Source organism: Lepisma saccharinum, chromosome 23 (genome assembly GCF_977018435.1).
Source record: "Lepisma saccharinum chromosome 23, izLepSacc3.1, whole genome shotgun sequence".
Classification (NCBI taxonomy): Eukaryota; Metazoa; Arthropoda; class Insecta; order Zygentoma; family Lepismatidae; genus Lepisma; species Lepisma saccharinum.
Genome location: NC_139251.1, coordinates 35,121,889 through 35,136,862, shown reverse-complemented (window position 1 = coordinate 35,136,862; position 14,974 = coordinate 35,121,889). Strand labels below are relative to the sequence as shown.

The window sequence follows — 14,974 nt, the reverse complement described above, 5'->3', positions numbered from 1 at the left end:
ACTGTATAAGAAAGTATATCTAACAGCATTATCTAGCTTACGTGCAGTTCAGATCGCCAAAATTTGTAAAAAGAACTGGTAAGGAAATTAATATCAAATAGACAATGAATTGAATATTTATTGAGCAAAAAAGGATTTTAGATTCAGTTGACGAAAAGTAAGAGTTCTTGGTTAATATTTAATCAAGTTATCGTAAGTAGTAGTATGCATAAATCTTCCTTGATACTGTCTTTCAAAGCTGTATGATCCGATATAATCCTTGATTGATTGATTGATTGATTGATTGATTTGGTGTTTTAAGTCCACTTTATGCACAGTAAGGCTAATCGGGACTGGACCTACAGTTTAAAGTGGGATCCGAACCACTATGTGCCTCCACCGGGTATCGAACCTGGAACCCCTTGATTACAAGGCGACAACGCTACCACTGCGCCATCGGGAGGCTCTCCGAATATAATCCTTCCCTTCCAGTAACTTCAGAGGAAATGAATAACCATTGATTAAGCAACAAATGCTAAACTAATATATTTTCATTATTTAATTTTAGTGATTTGTAAGTTTTCAAGGGGAGGGGAGTCCAGACCCTTTGGACCCCTCCCCCTAAATATGTCCTTGACAGCATGGGTAGGCATATAGCTTATTATTCTGAAAAAAAAAAAAGTCTGAAAAAATATTCAAATCTAAAACATAGGGATGGGATAGATTAATCATTTTCCTATCTGCCGCAAGTTTTGACTCATATTTAAATGGATAAATGTGAAGTGTATGATTTACACCTTGTGTGTATATAGTCAAATATGTTTGATGTGTGTAAAAGATTTGTATTATAATTTTTTTGATATTTTATGTCGCTTTTCTGCCACTTTTGGCTAATTATGATGATTACGGTAAATGATGATGAGGTGAAATTGATGCATGAACACTCACACACCCAGGTCAGAACTTGAATCCAGGATCTTTGGTGGCAAGATTGAAAGTCTGCCACTTAACTTGCTTCGCCACAGAGTGAAGGACTCTTCCAAGTAATTATATTGAAGGTGATAGTTACAGGCCCTGTTCTAGAGTACTGTCTTATTTTTTGTTTCTTGCAAAATATGTCAACCATTCATCAATTTCTAATAGATATGGGATTCAGGTACTAACTACCATTATGTAAATAATAAACAAAATATGACCAAAAACACAGGTGTCCTGGGTTTGAATCCCAGCCTTGGCAAGGGTGTTCTTTGGGAGTGTTCGTTCATCAATTTCACCATATCATCACTCATCATCATCGTGATTAGCCAAAAGTGGCAGAAAAGCGACGCTAGATAACAAGAAACAATCAGTCAATCAATGACCAAAAACAGAGAACTTATTTATTTATTTTTTGTAGCCTTTTCTACCACTTAACCATGTTTGCAATGAATTTTTAACATATGAAAATTAGAAAACATTAATACATAATACATACATAAAAAGTTAAATATTGAAAACAGAGAATGAAAAATATAAAGTTACAAAGAAATATTGCAAAAAATAAAAAAAAAAATCATACGGGAATTAAAGTCTAACCTATACTCACGAGCATACAACATAACACACACACACTCGCATATTCATGACAGCAGTCAGGTATTTGAAATATTAAGGTGAATAAGGGTTTCAGTGTTTCTGTACGTAACTGTATTCCATTTGTCACTAACCTTGCACTAAGGTTTGACATACTACTTCTATTGTTATTACAGAGGTTCGAGGCTTAATGAACAAAAAGCACGTCCAAGAAGGTCACGACCAAGTACAACAAGCGTTACTTGACTACACGGTGAATTGTTATCCACAAATTCAGGTAATGGCAATGTCTTGCATAATTTTAGTTTGATAGTAATATTAAGGAGGTACCAAGAACAGTATTGTAACACTGTTACTGCTTATACACTGTCTTTAGAACCATCCATTTGTTGCTTGCTATTATGCTTGTGTGTGTGTTTTAACTATAGAATTATGTGCAGCTACTTTTGTTTAATCTGAAATAGTTCATTAGATGCTAACTCTTCTATTTATTCTATCAGCACAAGATTCATTTTGAAATTTTCTTTTCTTTAAATTGCTACTTTGTTCATATACATATTTTAATATCAATGCAATCTAAACTTGCTTTTAAAATTATATTTAAGATACACTGTCGATCAACAGCATAATTCCCCATCTTTTTAGTGCACCTAAAGAAATTTTAACTCTAAAATAGTTATATTTTGGGGAATGAAGAATGGTGTAGCAAATTAATGCACTAAAAGGAAGTATTTATCTGCAAAATTTGTTTTTCGTTAGTCTATAAATTTGAACAGTCTCTGCCACTATCTTCTTCGAAACTTGTAAACATATCAAAAGATCACCAAGCATTCACAAGTTCCGTAGAGGTGACCACCAGGGAAACTACAGACAAACAAGCACTTCCTTTTAGTGTATTAAAATAGTGTCATTCACTATATTCAGAATAATATCTTCACAGTAATGCTTTTTTCAGTACATTCAGTTACTTTCACATAGCTTTTCTTTCATGCCATCAAAAACTTCAATTAACCATACCTGCATGTAGGTTTTTGAAATGACTACAGAATTTATAACATGGTTTCAACAATCTACATGCACAATATAAGATGCTGAAGTCTTGCAGAACACATTTTATCATTTGTTGTTACATTTTTTTCAATAGTAAGGACTCTTAAAGCTCTTGCAAAATGATTAATTGAAATAGACAATTACAGACAATTGAGTAATGACGTACTATATGTCAAGTGTTCATTTTCATAAACACTGCACAGTGTAATACATGAGTGTGCTGCTGAAGTTTCTTGATTTTGCAGCCTACATTGTGATGTTATCCAAGATGATGTGAAATTAGACATGGGTACAACATAAATGTAGGATGGTAACACTGTAACCAGTGGTGGCGATTAGGGTGGGCTGGCAGTTGCCCACCCTACCTTTTGCCCCCCTAGTTTTGGAAGCCAATCACCGCCACTGACTGTAACCAACAGAAGATGGATTGTGCTTTCTCTGTGCTTGACATTGTCTGCTGGTTACTTACTCTGTCCTTTTTGTTGTCATCCATTTGATCTGAATTTTTCCATCTTCTCTCTCATAGCATGCTAATGTAGTTTGAAATTTAGAGAAGTTTTATGCAGCACATTGAAGTATTATGATGTAGAGTGTTTATGGACCTAACAGTCGTTACATGTAGCACTAAATCATTATATTCTTGTAAAGTTACTTAGTAATATTGGACTCTCTTATTTCATTTTTCAAACCTTCAGTGTGTATGTCATAATTACTAAATAGCAACATTGTTTGCAATGGTTTAGGTATAGGCTATAGTTGCCAGCATGCTGCATTTGTGATTTATATAACATGGTAGAAACTGTGTACTTAATGAGTGGGTTGTAATAGGAAAAAAATATAACTTTTTTCACAATATAAATTATACCTAATGTTTTAGTATGATCAATCGTGACATATGTGATCTGTTCACTTTTCAAATAAGTGTAGTTTCAAGTTTAGGTACGTTATGGACAGATAAAACTGGACTTTGTGCCCGAGCGGAGTGGAGTGGCATACGCAAAAGCTGCTATAATATGTTATGTGTACCTACTTAAATGACAGGTGAGTTGTTATAATGTTTTATTGTTAAGCATTACATGTTCACAGAAGTGAATTTGCCTATTATTATATTGTTCATGATTCACAAGTTACAGCTCTCTTGCTTTGTAATTGAAATTTTCTTTGGCAGGATAGGTAGTACATTTATATTTTTTTTATCCTAAGAAGGTTTTGAAAACTAAATAATATGCTCATAGGTGAGGGTGGCATCGGTTCATATTTTTTTCATTTTTTTTCCATGTAGGAAGAAAATTTTAGAAATGGGTAACCTTATTTTAGCAAATATGCACTGATATAGGTTAAGCCAAAATGATGCTCCAAATTTCAATTTTTTAAATTTATTTTTTATACAGTAGAGGTTAAACGCAATTAGAAATTATGAAAGTAAACAATAAATTTCTTGTAGCAAAATTACAAAGTTACGGCTTTGCAGAAAAGTTACAAATTACAAACACTAGGAATGTTGTGTGTCCTCCATCCATAACGCAGTACAAGCAGGGAATGAAATTGTCCAGACTGAGTGGATTTCTGTAATGGTATTTGCAAAGACTGCATTCGAAATGCTCTCCGACATGTTAGGGGGTTTCAGAAGGTGCTGTTATGCATGGAGCACACACAGAATGTTGCTAGTGTTTGTACTTTTGTAAGTTTTCTACAAATACTGTAATTTTGCTAAAAGTAAATTATTCAGTTTTTTTTCATAACTACTAATTGTTTGTACCTCTGCTGCATAAAATATAAATTTTCAAAATATTAAAATTGGGAATATCATTGCGACTCCCTCCCTTGTATTATACAGTAAATATCATGTGTTAATTGCAGTTAATAAGAAACTAGTTACACTATTTGTTATTCAATGTAAAACTATTTCAGTATGTGAGAACAGCAGACTACCATGAGCAGTATTTGTTCTGAATGTAAATACTTTGTTGTCAGTGACATATTTTAAATAATACATTTATAGTATAAGTACAGGCAGAGTGGTGATATTTTAAAGGAAGTTACACATAAATCAATATTTATAATTTTGTATGTATGTACGCGTGTGTGTGTGTGTGTCTGTGTGAGTGTGTCTTCACAATAACCAGCCAAAAGCACTTTGCTTCGGAGCTCCAGTTTTTAAGCCGTGCTTGGCCTTTTTTGTATTATTATTATTATTATATATCATTCTGAAGTACCACACACTGATATTCTAGATCTAGTGGAGGGTGGTAAAAAGTTCAGTGTTGATTCCTGAACGTGCCACATGACATTTAGCATGTGTCGTCAAAGACTTTTTCCAAAAAATTCTCTCATTTTGCCAAACTGCAAAGATATTCCAATTCTAAACAGGGGCGATGTTTTAGAATTTGGAATATCATAATAATATTTCGAAATGAGAAACTTTTGGAAAAGTCTTCACTGAAATAGGCCAAAGATTCAAGAGCAGCTTAATCTGGGCTGCAATTGTTGTTGTGTAGTTATTTGTAATGGTTATGTGACACTGAAAGCCTATTTGCTTTTGCAAATCATAGAAATTAACAATTATTACAACCCACACAAAGAATTTAGAATGTACGTATGTTTCTTCAAAATGAGAGACACTTTTGAAATTCCATGGCAAGATGTGCAAGATCATGCAATTTCAACTTTCATAGATTTTAGGCTATTCATGTTTTGTTTTACATGGTTATACAATAATTAATTTGATTAAGGGTTAGCACTTCTAACAGCTCTGTTTCCCACATCATAACTTGATAGGCACATTTAGCCACAATACTTCAAAGTGTGTACAATGCCTTAGTAGGACATAAAGTGAATATCTTAAAAAGAAATATGGCTAAATATGTGGAAATGAGACCGACATTGACCGAAATCCGAGTCAACGCAAGACATGCAACCTAATTCAATATTTCTTAAACCCTGATTGAGAGGATAATTCATGCACATGCGGAAATATGTGATCAAGAGTGCACTCGGCTAAGAATAATTTACATAGTAATACTATACATAAGCAAGTTATCTTCAGTTTTGTCAAATTTTATATTTTATACTAATTTATGTGTGTTAGTAATAATTTTTTATTCATGTGTTGGTGTGGGTGTGCATGTGGCTGCACAGTATTGTGTATTGTGCATAATGTGGAACATACAGTTACCACACTATGATATGATTATTCTTATACTTGGTTTGAGTTCACAGATTGGCTGTTTTACAGCAAGGTACAAGATCTATAAGGATTGTGTTAAAGGATTTATCAAAAATACCAACAACAGAGTAAAAATAACTAACGAATTGAAATAATTTTATAACAAATGAATATAAGTTTAATTATGTTTAATTAACTGAAAGTAGACAACGAACGTTTAATCCTGCTGTTTGACTTTTTGTCAGTCTGGTTAGTCAAGTACTGTGGTTACTATATTTCAAAGAATATATATTTAGAAAACACATAACTTTAGAAGTTGGTGATTTATGTATACTACTGGTTCACAAACTTATGCAGAGTAGGGGTTGCGTGTAGAACTGCTGGACAAAGAGAATTTTAATTTCTAAGCTGATAACTTAGTATAAACATATGTCAAGTGAAACAATCTTGTATGCAGGTTCTTAGGTTTAAATTCATAACTTGGTTTTATGTTCTTTAAGACATAATTTCAAAGTATTTTAAGTGATGTAGGATAAGTACAATTTGCCCATCTAACTTTACTTGTATAGGCTACACTTACTAGTATAATGGTATGCATATTAATTACATGTGCACAAGTATTTACTTGTTTTAAATATTTTTGTCCACTATGTGCTGGAAGCCACATAAGTATCCATAAAATGGATTACATACACTATAAGTTATAAGAAAGATTAACTGGAAGAACTGACAAATCATTTAGCTTGAAGTCTGATTCTGTATAAAAATCTATTTTTTTCCCACCTATATCTGTGTATATTCCTTTTTTCTTTGCCTTACCATAACATTATTTTCACAAAAGCATATATATGTCTTTGTTCTTTCGAGATTGTAAAGTATTCTCTGTTCATTTTGAAGAGTGTGAATAATAGAAAATATTTTAATCATGAATATCTTAATTCGGAATACTTATTTGATTTTTGTAAAAACGATGTACGAGTTTGTAGTAGTTGTTGCAGCAGCTGGCATCATGTGTTAATATTTTATTATATTTATAATTTTTTAAAAAAATCAATTTGTAAATGCACAATTCGTAAACATTTGTTATTACCGTGTTGGTAATATTTTTGATTTTTCTGGTCTACTACAGTACATATCTCAATCATTGTTAGAGGCTAGTGGAAAATTTATCTTATATTTACGTGAAGTAAAGCTTGTATTTTATTCTCTTACAATCCAGAAATGATGTAGGCATAGCGAACAGAACACATCATTCATGCTCATTCCCATCTGTTTCAATAGACAAAATTCAATACTCTAACGTATTTTTGTTTATAGATAGTGAGTAACATGCACGTAACCAATATGCTACTGTTTCAAAATGAGCATATTCCTTGTACAATACCTGCTTTTCAAAAACATTCTTTTCCTCATATTTTTAACTGACTAGTCCTCAACTTCTTCAATTCCTGTATAGTTCCATTGCTTACCTCAGTATATGTCCCAAGTTTTTAGTACATCAACAACTTTCACACTTCCATTATAAGTTCTACTTCTGCATTAATTACATATATACACGCAATGCAATGAATATACATGATATATATTTGCTGTTATATTTTTTAGATTTCTTCAATCATAGGCTTATTTGATCTTATTGCAATTTATGTCATCAATAAATATCAAAACATATTTTTCTTTGGAGTTTATATTTAAAGAGAACAACATTTACTTTTAATGCAACAAAAACAGAAAAGAAAAAAAATGACATTCTTTGCGGCTGTTTTAAAGCAGATACTTAAAGAACTTTCATTAGTCTTTATCCAAACTCTTTTTCTCTTATTTCAATGTGTTAGTTTAATACAAGTCTAACTCTATTCTATGTCATAATCAATTTTTATAATGTTGTTAAATGTTATGAGTCATAGCAGGAATTTTGACAATGAGTTTTACATGTTAATACTTTCAGTATTTTTACCATATGCATCAAAAGAAATATAATTAACGCCAGCTCTGCAAGGTGCATAGTTGAAAGCAGTATATATTAAGGAAAATACATAATGAATCTAGCATCTTTAAATCTATTACTGGATTTCTGAAAGTTGAAAATATCAGATCTCTCACAAAGTCGCGATCTCACATTAAATTTCGCAAACACATTTCACAAACTTTTAACATCAGAAATTTTAATTCTAGAAATGAATGGAAATGTAATATCATATTGGCAAACGTTTGTGTTTTTCAGCTGCTTTTTGTAGTAGCTTATGGCATCTGATGCCATTTTGATGCCAAAAAATACAAATTGAAGGTAGTGGACCTTCCAAACTAATTAATTACAAGCATAAAAAAAGCAACGGTGAAACAGAACTTTTTCCATTCAATATTTTACTGCATTTACAACACCATGCGATAAGTGCAATTGTTTATATCAATCTACTTTAGCCCTAATTTTGTTTGTGATTCCTGTCAAATATACACATGCAAGAATTGAGAACACATACTACTCCAGAGAGGGTAATATGTGTTTTTGTTTACAAGTGAGGAATCCTAAGAAAAAGTGAACTGATAGCACATTAATTTATTGCAACAACACACATTCCAGTCGTATTGCAAAATAAATGCTTAGCAATAGGTATTATTTCAGGAATGCATAGAAACGAATATAGCAAGCTAGAAAAAGTTAATAGTAAACAGATAGCTGTACAATAATCTTGTAGAAATAGTTTCATGTTGGTAGTATTTGTACACAGTACAGATTCCTGGTCCAAGCAATCATATTTACACTTCATGCATCAATAAAGACAGAGTTTCAATTGTAAGTAGTAAGTGAGCCATAAAAAGAGGGTGGGGTTAGAAGTAGGACGAAAAACATTCTTCTGCATCCCTTTAGAAAAATACTCAATACTGAAAATGAGTTTTGAAGACAGAAAATAAATCAGAGAATTTGGGTTTAAAAGTTAAGATAATTATTGCAATAGCTGAACAGCACCCCAGCAATAAAGTCAAATTATATTAAATGGTCAATCATGGCATAGATTATTCATTAATTTTTCTGTTCCTATAAAAAATTAAGCAGAATCTTAAATGTAAGATTTTCTGGGATGTTGTGCTAAGGAACATATAATATGGTCAAACAAGACCTTCCTGATGGTTTAGTGATTGTCTCGAAATAAAGCCTTAAACTTTAAGTCCATCCCTGATTAGCTTATCTGAGCATAAAATGGACTTGAAACTAACCATGACTTTTTTTTGTGGTAATTTGCATGGGACTAGGAAACTGTAAAGTGTACAAGGACGGAAAATATAAAGTGTAAGAACATGAAATTGCTATTAATGTATATGTCTAACATTGAACTAATTTTTCAGTGCTCTCTATATGTGTCATTGTAATTACATAGCAGACTTTAGCTTTATATGTTTTTAGAAAAAATGTAGAGCAACAACCATTTACACCTATTTGATCTTCCTTGACAATTTCTGCACACTGAAATTATTATTGAAGTTTACTTGAAAGTTTTTGATTACTGATATTACTATTATAAGTTATTGCATTGCAAGACATATTTAATTATTACTAGATACCACATTTAAATTTGTTTTACATAATATAAAATGCATAGAGTAGCAAGTAATTACTTTTTGAGTGTCTGAATCTTCGAACATATGTCTGATATGTTCTCTGTGCATGTTGCTTATTCCCAGGAATATAATTTATTGTTTAAGATTTTTTACAAAACAAAGAAAACCTTTTTTCACACATCACATATGTTGAATTTCATGTCTTATTTCCAAATACAAGTTAGAGTTAACATGACCATTACACAGCATACTTTTCCATGCATACAGAATAAAACAAAAAGTGAAGTCTTTGAATGTAGGACAATAAGTAAATATTTTTTTAATTACTCTTGTTTCTTCGAAATTTGTACCCTTCAGTGTATTATTTCAGCTGTATCATTCTTTGCAGTTTCAGTAACTTTCATTTGCTTTATTCATATTGTAGAAATGGGAAAAAAGTAGCAGTTTATTGAGAATTTGAATTTCTGTCTATCTGTTTTATTTATGTTTCTGCCACAATCTCTCCCTGATTCACATACGCTGACTTTCATTTGATCTGTATCTTAAGAAACATTATATGAACATTTATTGATTGACGAAGTTGTTTTACATTGTGTTTGACCTGTGGCACATTTGTGTGTTTCATTCACGATGCATGTATTTCTCTGAACTTCAGATTTTTTCAACTTGACATTTTTCCTTTTGTGATCACACCATTCAGCATGATTTCTCTATATACTATTTGATGTTACACTTTTCTTACTCCTACTTCTAGGAGAGAGAAATATTGATAATTTATTATCTTATTTATCCAAATTACATTACTGTATAAACTGGTGATAATCTTGTTTAGCTTTTCTTTCAAGAAAAAACCCCTTTGTTCCTTCTTATAGTCTTCATAGATTAATGTTTCATACATAACTATTACTTCTATAAATAGGGAAAAAAATTCCATAATTTAGTCATGTTATGTGTTAAGAATGGTTTTCTTGCAGTGTTTTTAAATCTGTTATACTTGTCACCTTTTTCATCCATTCAGGTATGAGCTAATGAAGTAAGTAAGAGATAGTAATAATTGTCACCAAGAGTAACTGGCATTCATATTTTCATTTGTATCTTTATTTTTTTATTACCAAAATTATTTTTTAAAAATAGTTCAATAAGAGTAACTGAAAAAAAAAGTGTAAAACTCATACAAGGGCAATACAGTAGTAAGTATATTCTTAATAACACTTGACACATCTTTTTTTTTCATAGCAGGCAGCTCTATTTTCTTAACTTGTGGTAAATTAAAAGAAGACAGGAATTTAATCTCCTTCAGTCTATTTTAATGTATTTTTATTTTTAAAATCAAAATGCAGTTCAGCCTCCTATCTTCACTATACACACAGAAGAAAATAGAGATGCCTGCTCAGATTATAACATTATTTATTTTGCTAAGGTGGCAGTACAGAGCAGTTTGAATCAGTAAAATATGCAATGCAGAAAATGTATCTTCTTTTCTTAGGCTAGTGAGAAATGTTTTCAAGTTATGAGAGATTTGTTTGTGTGTGCGTGTGTTAGTTAAATGAAAATTGATATGGAAAAATACAAGTTAAAGGTAACATGTTATTATTTAATCCAAATTACAGAAACTCGTATTCTGGAGAATGCATATCATGACCATATTTTGAGTATTCCAAAGTATTTTACGGTAAAGAAAAAATCTCTGTAATCTTAAAATTAACACACACACACACACACACGAAAATACACGTCAGGGAGTTGAAATTACACTTATATTACCCAGTGGTGAAAGAAAAACCAGACACTGTGCGGATAATGTGGCCAGATTATATACTATGATGGAAGTCCTCAAGTGTAAAACTGACTACACAGATCTGAAGATTCCTGTTGTTAAATTAGAATCAATTGAAGTTGATTCTAATGTATCTGTGCAAATCAACACTAAATCTTAGCTTATTTTTTTATTGGAAACCAGAATTATCAAAAAATTGACAGTGGTTTTATGTAAAAGCGACTGTTAGGTGGTAATTCTTTTGGTTTATCATACCTGTTTCAGTCTGAGTGCCTATATTGAATATGGCATCAAAAAAGAATAAATTAGGTTTGATGGTACAGTTGTGTGATTTGCGATAGGTCTGAGCTGGTATTGCTCTTAGCTTATCTATACCCACAAATCCAAATCCCTGAACACTGTAGCAATTTAAATTATGTACAGTACTTATGTTAATATTAAGTGTAGATTTTTTGGTACAACTAGTGTTATTTCAGTGTGCCAGTTAGATAAAGATATTCCTAGGTTCATGTGAGGTAAGGAGAATATTAATATAGCTGTCTTTTAATCGTGAAAATATTTTGTAAAATTTCCCAAGATATTTAGATTCAATGGTGTGTTGCCCGATTTTGCCCACCCCACAAGATATCCATACTACAGAAAGTATTAAAAACTTTCCAATATTGATTACCCTAAGTTATATATAAATTATTGTTCAAAACATAAATACACAATGTGTAAAATAAAACACACTAATCACATTAGTGCTTGGTACCTGGCTTTTTGCCATTTGGTTCATGTTTGACCAAAGATAATAATTATGGAGAGACTCTGTGCTTGAAATGGAAATTCCTGCAATGGGAAATGCTTGCTCAAGTTTGGTAGTAGATGGGAGGTATGCTTACACAAATTTTCCTAGATGGGTGGATCCTTTATGTAAATTTTCTTTCTGAGGGGACGAATATTCCCTCGCGCTTCCAATTTAAAGCACTGGAGATATTTTTAATGTAGAACATAGCTTAAATTCTTTGTACCTCAAATTGTAGAAACATTGCTTGATTTGGTGTTTTAAGTCCACTTTATGCACAGTAAGGCTAATCGGGACTGGACCTACAGTTTAAAGTGGGATCCGAATCACTATGTGCCTCCACTGGGTATCGAACCTGGCACCCCTTGATTACAAGGCGACAACGCTACCACTGCGCCATTGAGGAGGCCAAATTGTAGATACAAATGTGTGGTTAACATTGCAGTGGTTGCGAGATGATCCACTTGTATATTTTCACGTGCCACTGCAGTGTGGCAACACTCTTGAACTTCACACCCAGTCTACCTTCCTGGAAGAGTCCAGGGACTATGTTTGTACAGCCGTTATTTAAAATTTATCCATTGTTGACTTGTTATTAGAGCTCATATTTCAGTGGATCACAATAGTGGTCCGCATGATCATTGACAGGAGTGTTTTCGGATATGTAGTATTTCTATAAATATATAAGTACGTGTTTCTAAAATCTGTTATAAATATATTAAGTGGGTGTGTCCAGAGCCCCAAAAACCTATTTTTGAATTTTTTGGAAAGAGAAGAAAAAAGTAGGATTCTAATACATGTATCTTTGTTTGGTTTCATCACATCCAAATGTAATACACTAGATTTAGAATTCCCTCTCTACTGTAATGTGTCGAGTGAAATAACATGATCTTTTGTTAGAACATTCTCGCTATAAAACCAGATAAATTTTAAAAATAATAGGTAAAAAACAATAATATTCTATGGATCACAATAGTGATCAGTTCCGTCAATGACAGTAGTTTTTCTCCATTCGACCACTGCATTGTTAACAAAGTTAATAACTTCATGAAAATCTTCATAAGAGTATTGGATTGTCTGAATTACGTAAATGAATTGAGCTAAGTTCACTAAATTTACTTCACTAAAACAAAAACATTGTCAAATTTTAAGTTTATGTTGTGCCTAGTTTTGTGGGTAAAATTTACGATGCTGATAAAATAATAAAAATATAAGATGTACGAATGTAATAACTCATAGCAATGGTGATGTATGCTGTATAACCCATTACATGGAAGCCATGATTGCTTTAAATTCTCATATATGCAGACAGATAGAACAGTGACTTAACTGCAATGACTTACTAAGTTGAGAGAGACATTTACAGTAAAATGTTTGTGCGCAAAAGTAAGTTCCATATTCCACTGATATTTTATTTCGTTCTTTGTGTCCCACTTTTTGTCAGTGTTAACTAATAATAATTGCAAGAAACCACTGAAGCATCACAAGATTATTTGTGTAAACCTTCTGGATATTTGATGTTGCCATCTGAAGATGAGTTCATCTATGATTGAAGAGCTACTGTTAACCAGATGCAGATAACAAAGCGTGAAATGGAGGGAGAAATGATCATAACATATCTTAAAAAGAAATTTAACGAGGGAATATGAAGTGGCGGAAACAATGCAATGAATGTACCATATCACATCCAACAGATGAGCAGTGGCTGAACACAAAATTCCGCCTGGACAGCACATATACACATGTTCACAACTAAAAAAATGTTTACTGCTAAGCAGTCGCCAACATCAAGGTTCAGTTGCCCAGGAGATTGAGAATAGATTTATGCAATACTGAATTGGAACATTGATTTTGGAAACATTGATTAGACCACAGCTTGGGTGGTTCTGCAGTCTACGTAACGGATGACAAATGATGTTATGTGGCATATGCATACGAAAATGAGTATCGAGCATGGGCAGGCCATTGTGCTTTTCAGAATTTCTTGGGATAAAAAGTGGAGAAGAAGCAAATGGAATGCAATCCCATTGCAAGTAGAAAATTGCCATAGTTATCGAAAGATACATTTGCACCTCTGTTACTTCCTGTAAGCTTTCAGTTACTTTCTTGTGAAATTCAAATTGCACCCATGTTAATTCAATATCTTAATGTCAGTAATTACAGTTTGATGGAAAATTACAACATGAAAAAAAGGACAAATGAAAGTATGGTGTTAGTTACTCTGAAAAATAGTATGTGCAGATGAAACGTAACATGAAATGAACAAGCTTCTCATTGTATACTTAGAAAAGGTGATAAATATAAAACATATTTTAGAAAATTATCTAAAGTAAGTTTGGGGGCTTTGAATTGCTATGAGAGGTGAAGCCTCCATGGAAAAACACAATGACCACGAAGGATCGTCCGCTTCAGAAGATAGTAAGTAGTTAAAAAAATTTCTAAAGTTTCAAACAAATTTTTCAATGTTAATTCCCCAAACTCATCTCAGGATAAATAATTGTTAGGCATGATATGGAAAGAGCTCCACATTATTATTTTTCCCTCCTTGTATGCCACTGTTTTTTCCTTCGTAGTTACTAGATAACAATTTTCTTCTCCAAGAAGTAATATATCCATCCAAGTATATGATGCAATACTTTTGTTGTAGTTTTAAGCTTCATTTCCTATCTGTAATTTTCTGTTCTTCGTAGTTTTTTTATTGTTTGGAAACCATTCTAACTCCTGCTAGACACTTGTTTATTCATATAATTATTTCAGTTAAAAAAAAAAGATTTTATACTGGTTGTAATGTAAGTTATAGACTTTGGTAGTGTAAGTAATCTTTTGAAATTTCTTAGTTTAGAACACAACTTTAGTATATGTTTCTCAACTATGGTAATCTGTTGTTTATCAATACTGCAACATAAATTAAGAAGTGTGTGCGTGAATAATTCTAAATGAGGGAAGTACACGGACTTGAACAGTTCAAAGGCAAATGATTCTTATACTCAGTAAGATTATCATAAAATTTATATATGCATTATCTTGATGGAATTGGAACTATGGTAGTGGTAGGAAAATGTAGTAGGGGAATATGTATTGCAAA

The 14,974-nt window shown here is 32.1% G+C and overlaps 1 protein-coding gene across 2 annotated transcripts in view; it reads left to right on the top strand.

The window, feature by feature from the left end:
- ftz-f1 (ftz transcription factor 1) overlaps nucleotides 1–14,974 on the top strand; it is a 66,564-nt gene that overhangs the window by 45,290 nt on the left and 6,300 nt on the right. For both annotated transcript variants that reach the window (XM_083110100.1, XM_083110099.1), the window contains exon 3: nucleotides 1,728–1,828. In XM_083110100.1, coding sequence (XP_082966226.1) covers nucleotides 1,728–1,828 — 101 coding nt within the window. The remainder of the gene's footprint in view (nucleotides 1–1,727; nucleotides 1,829–14,974) is intronic.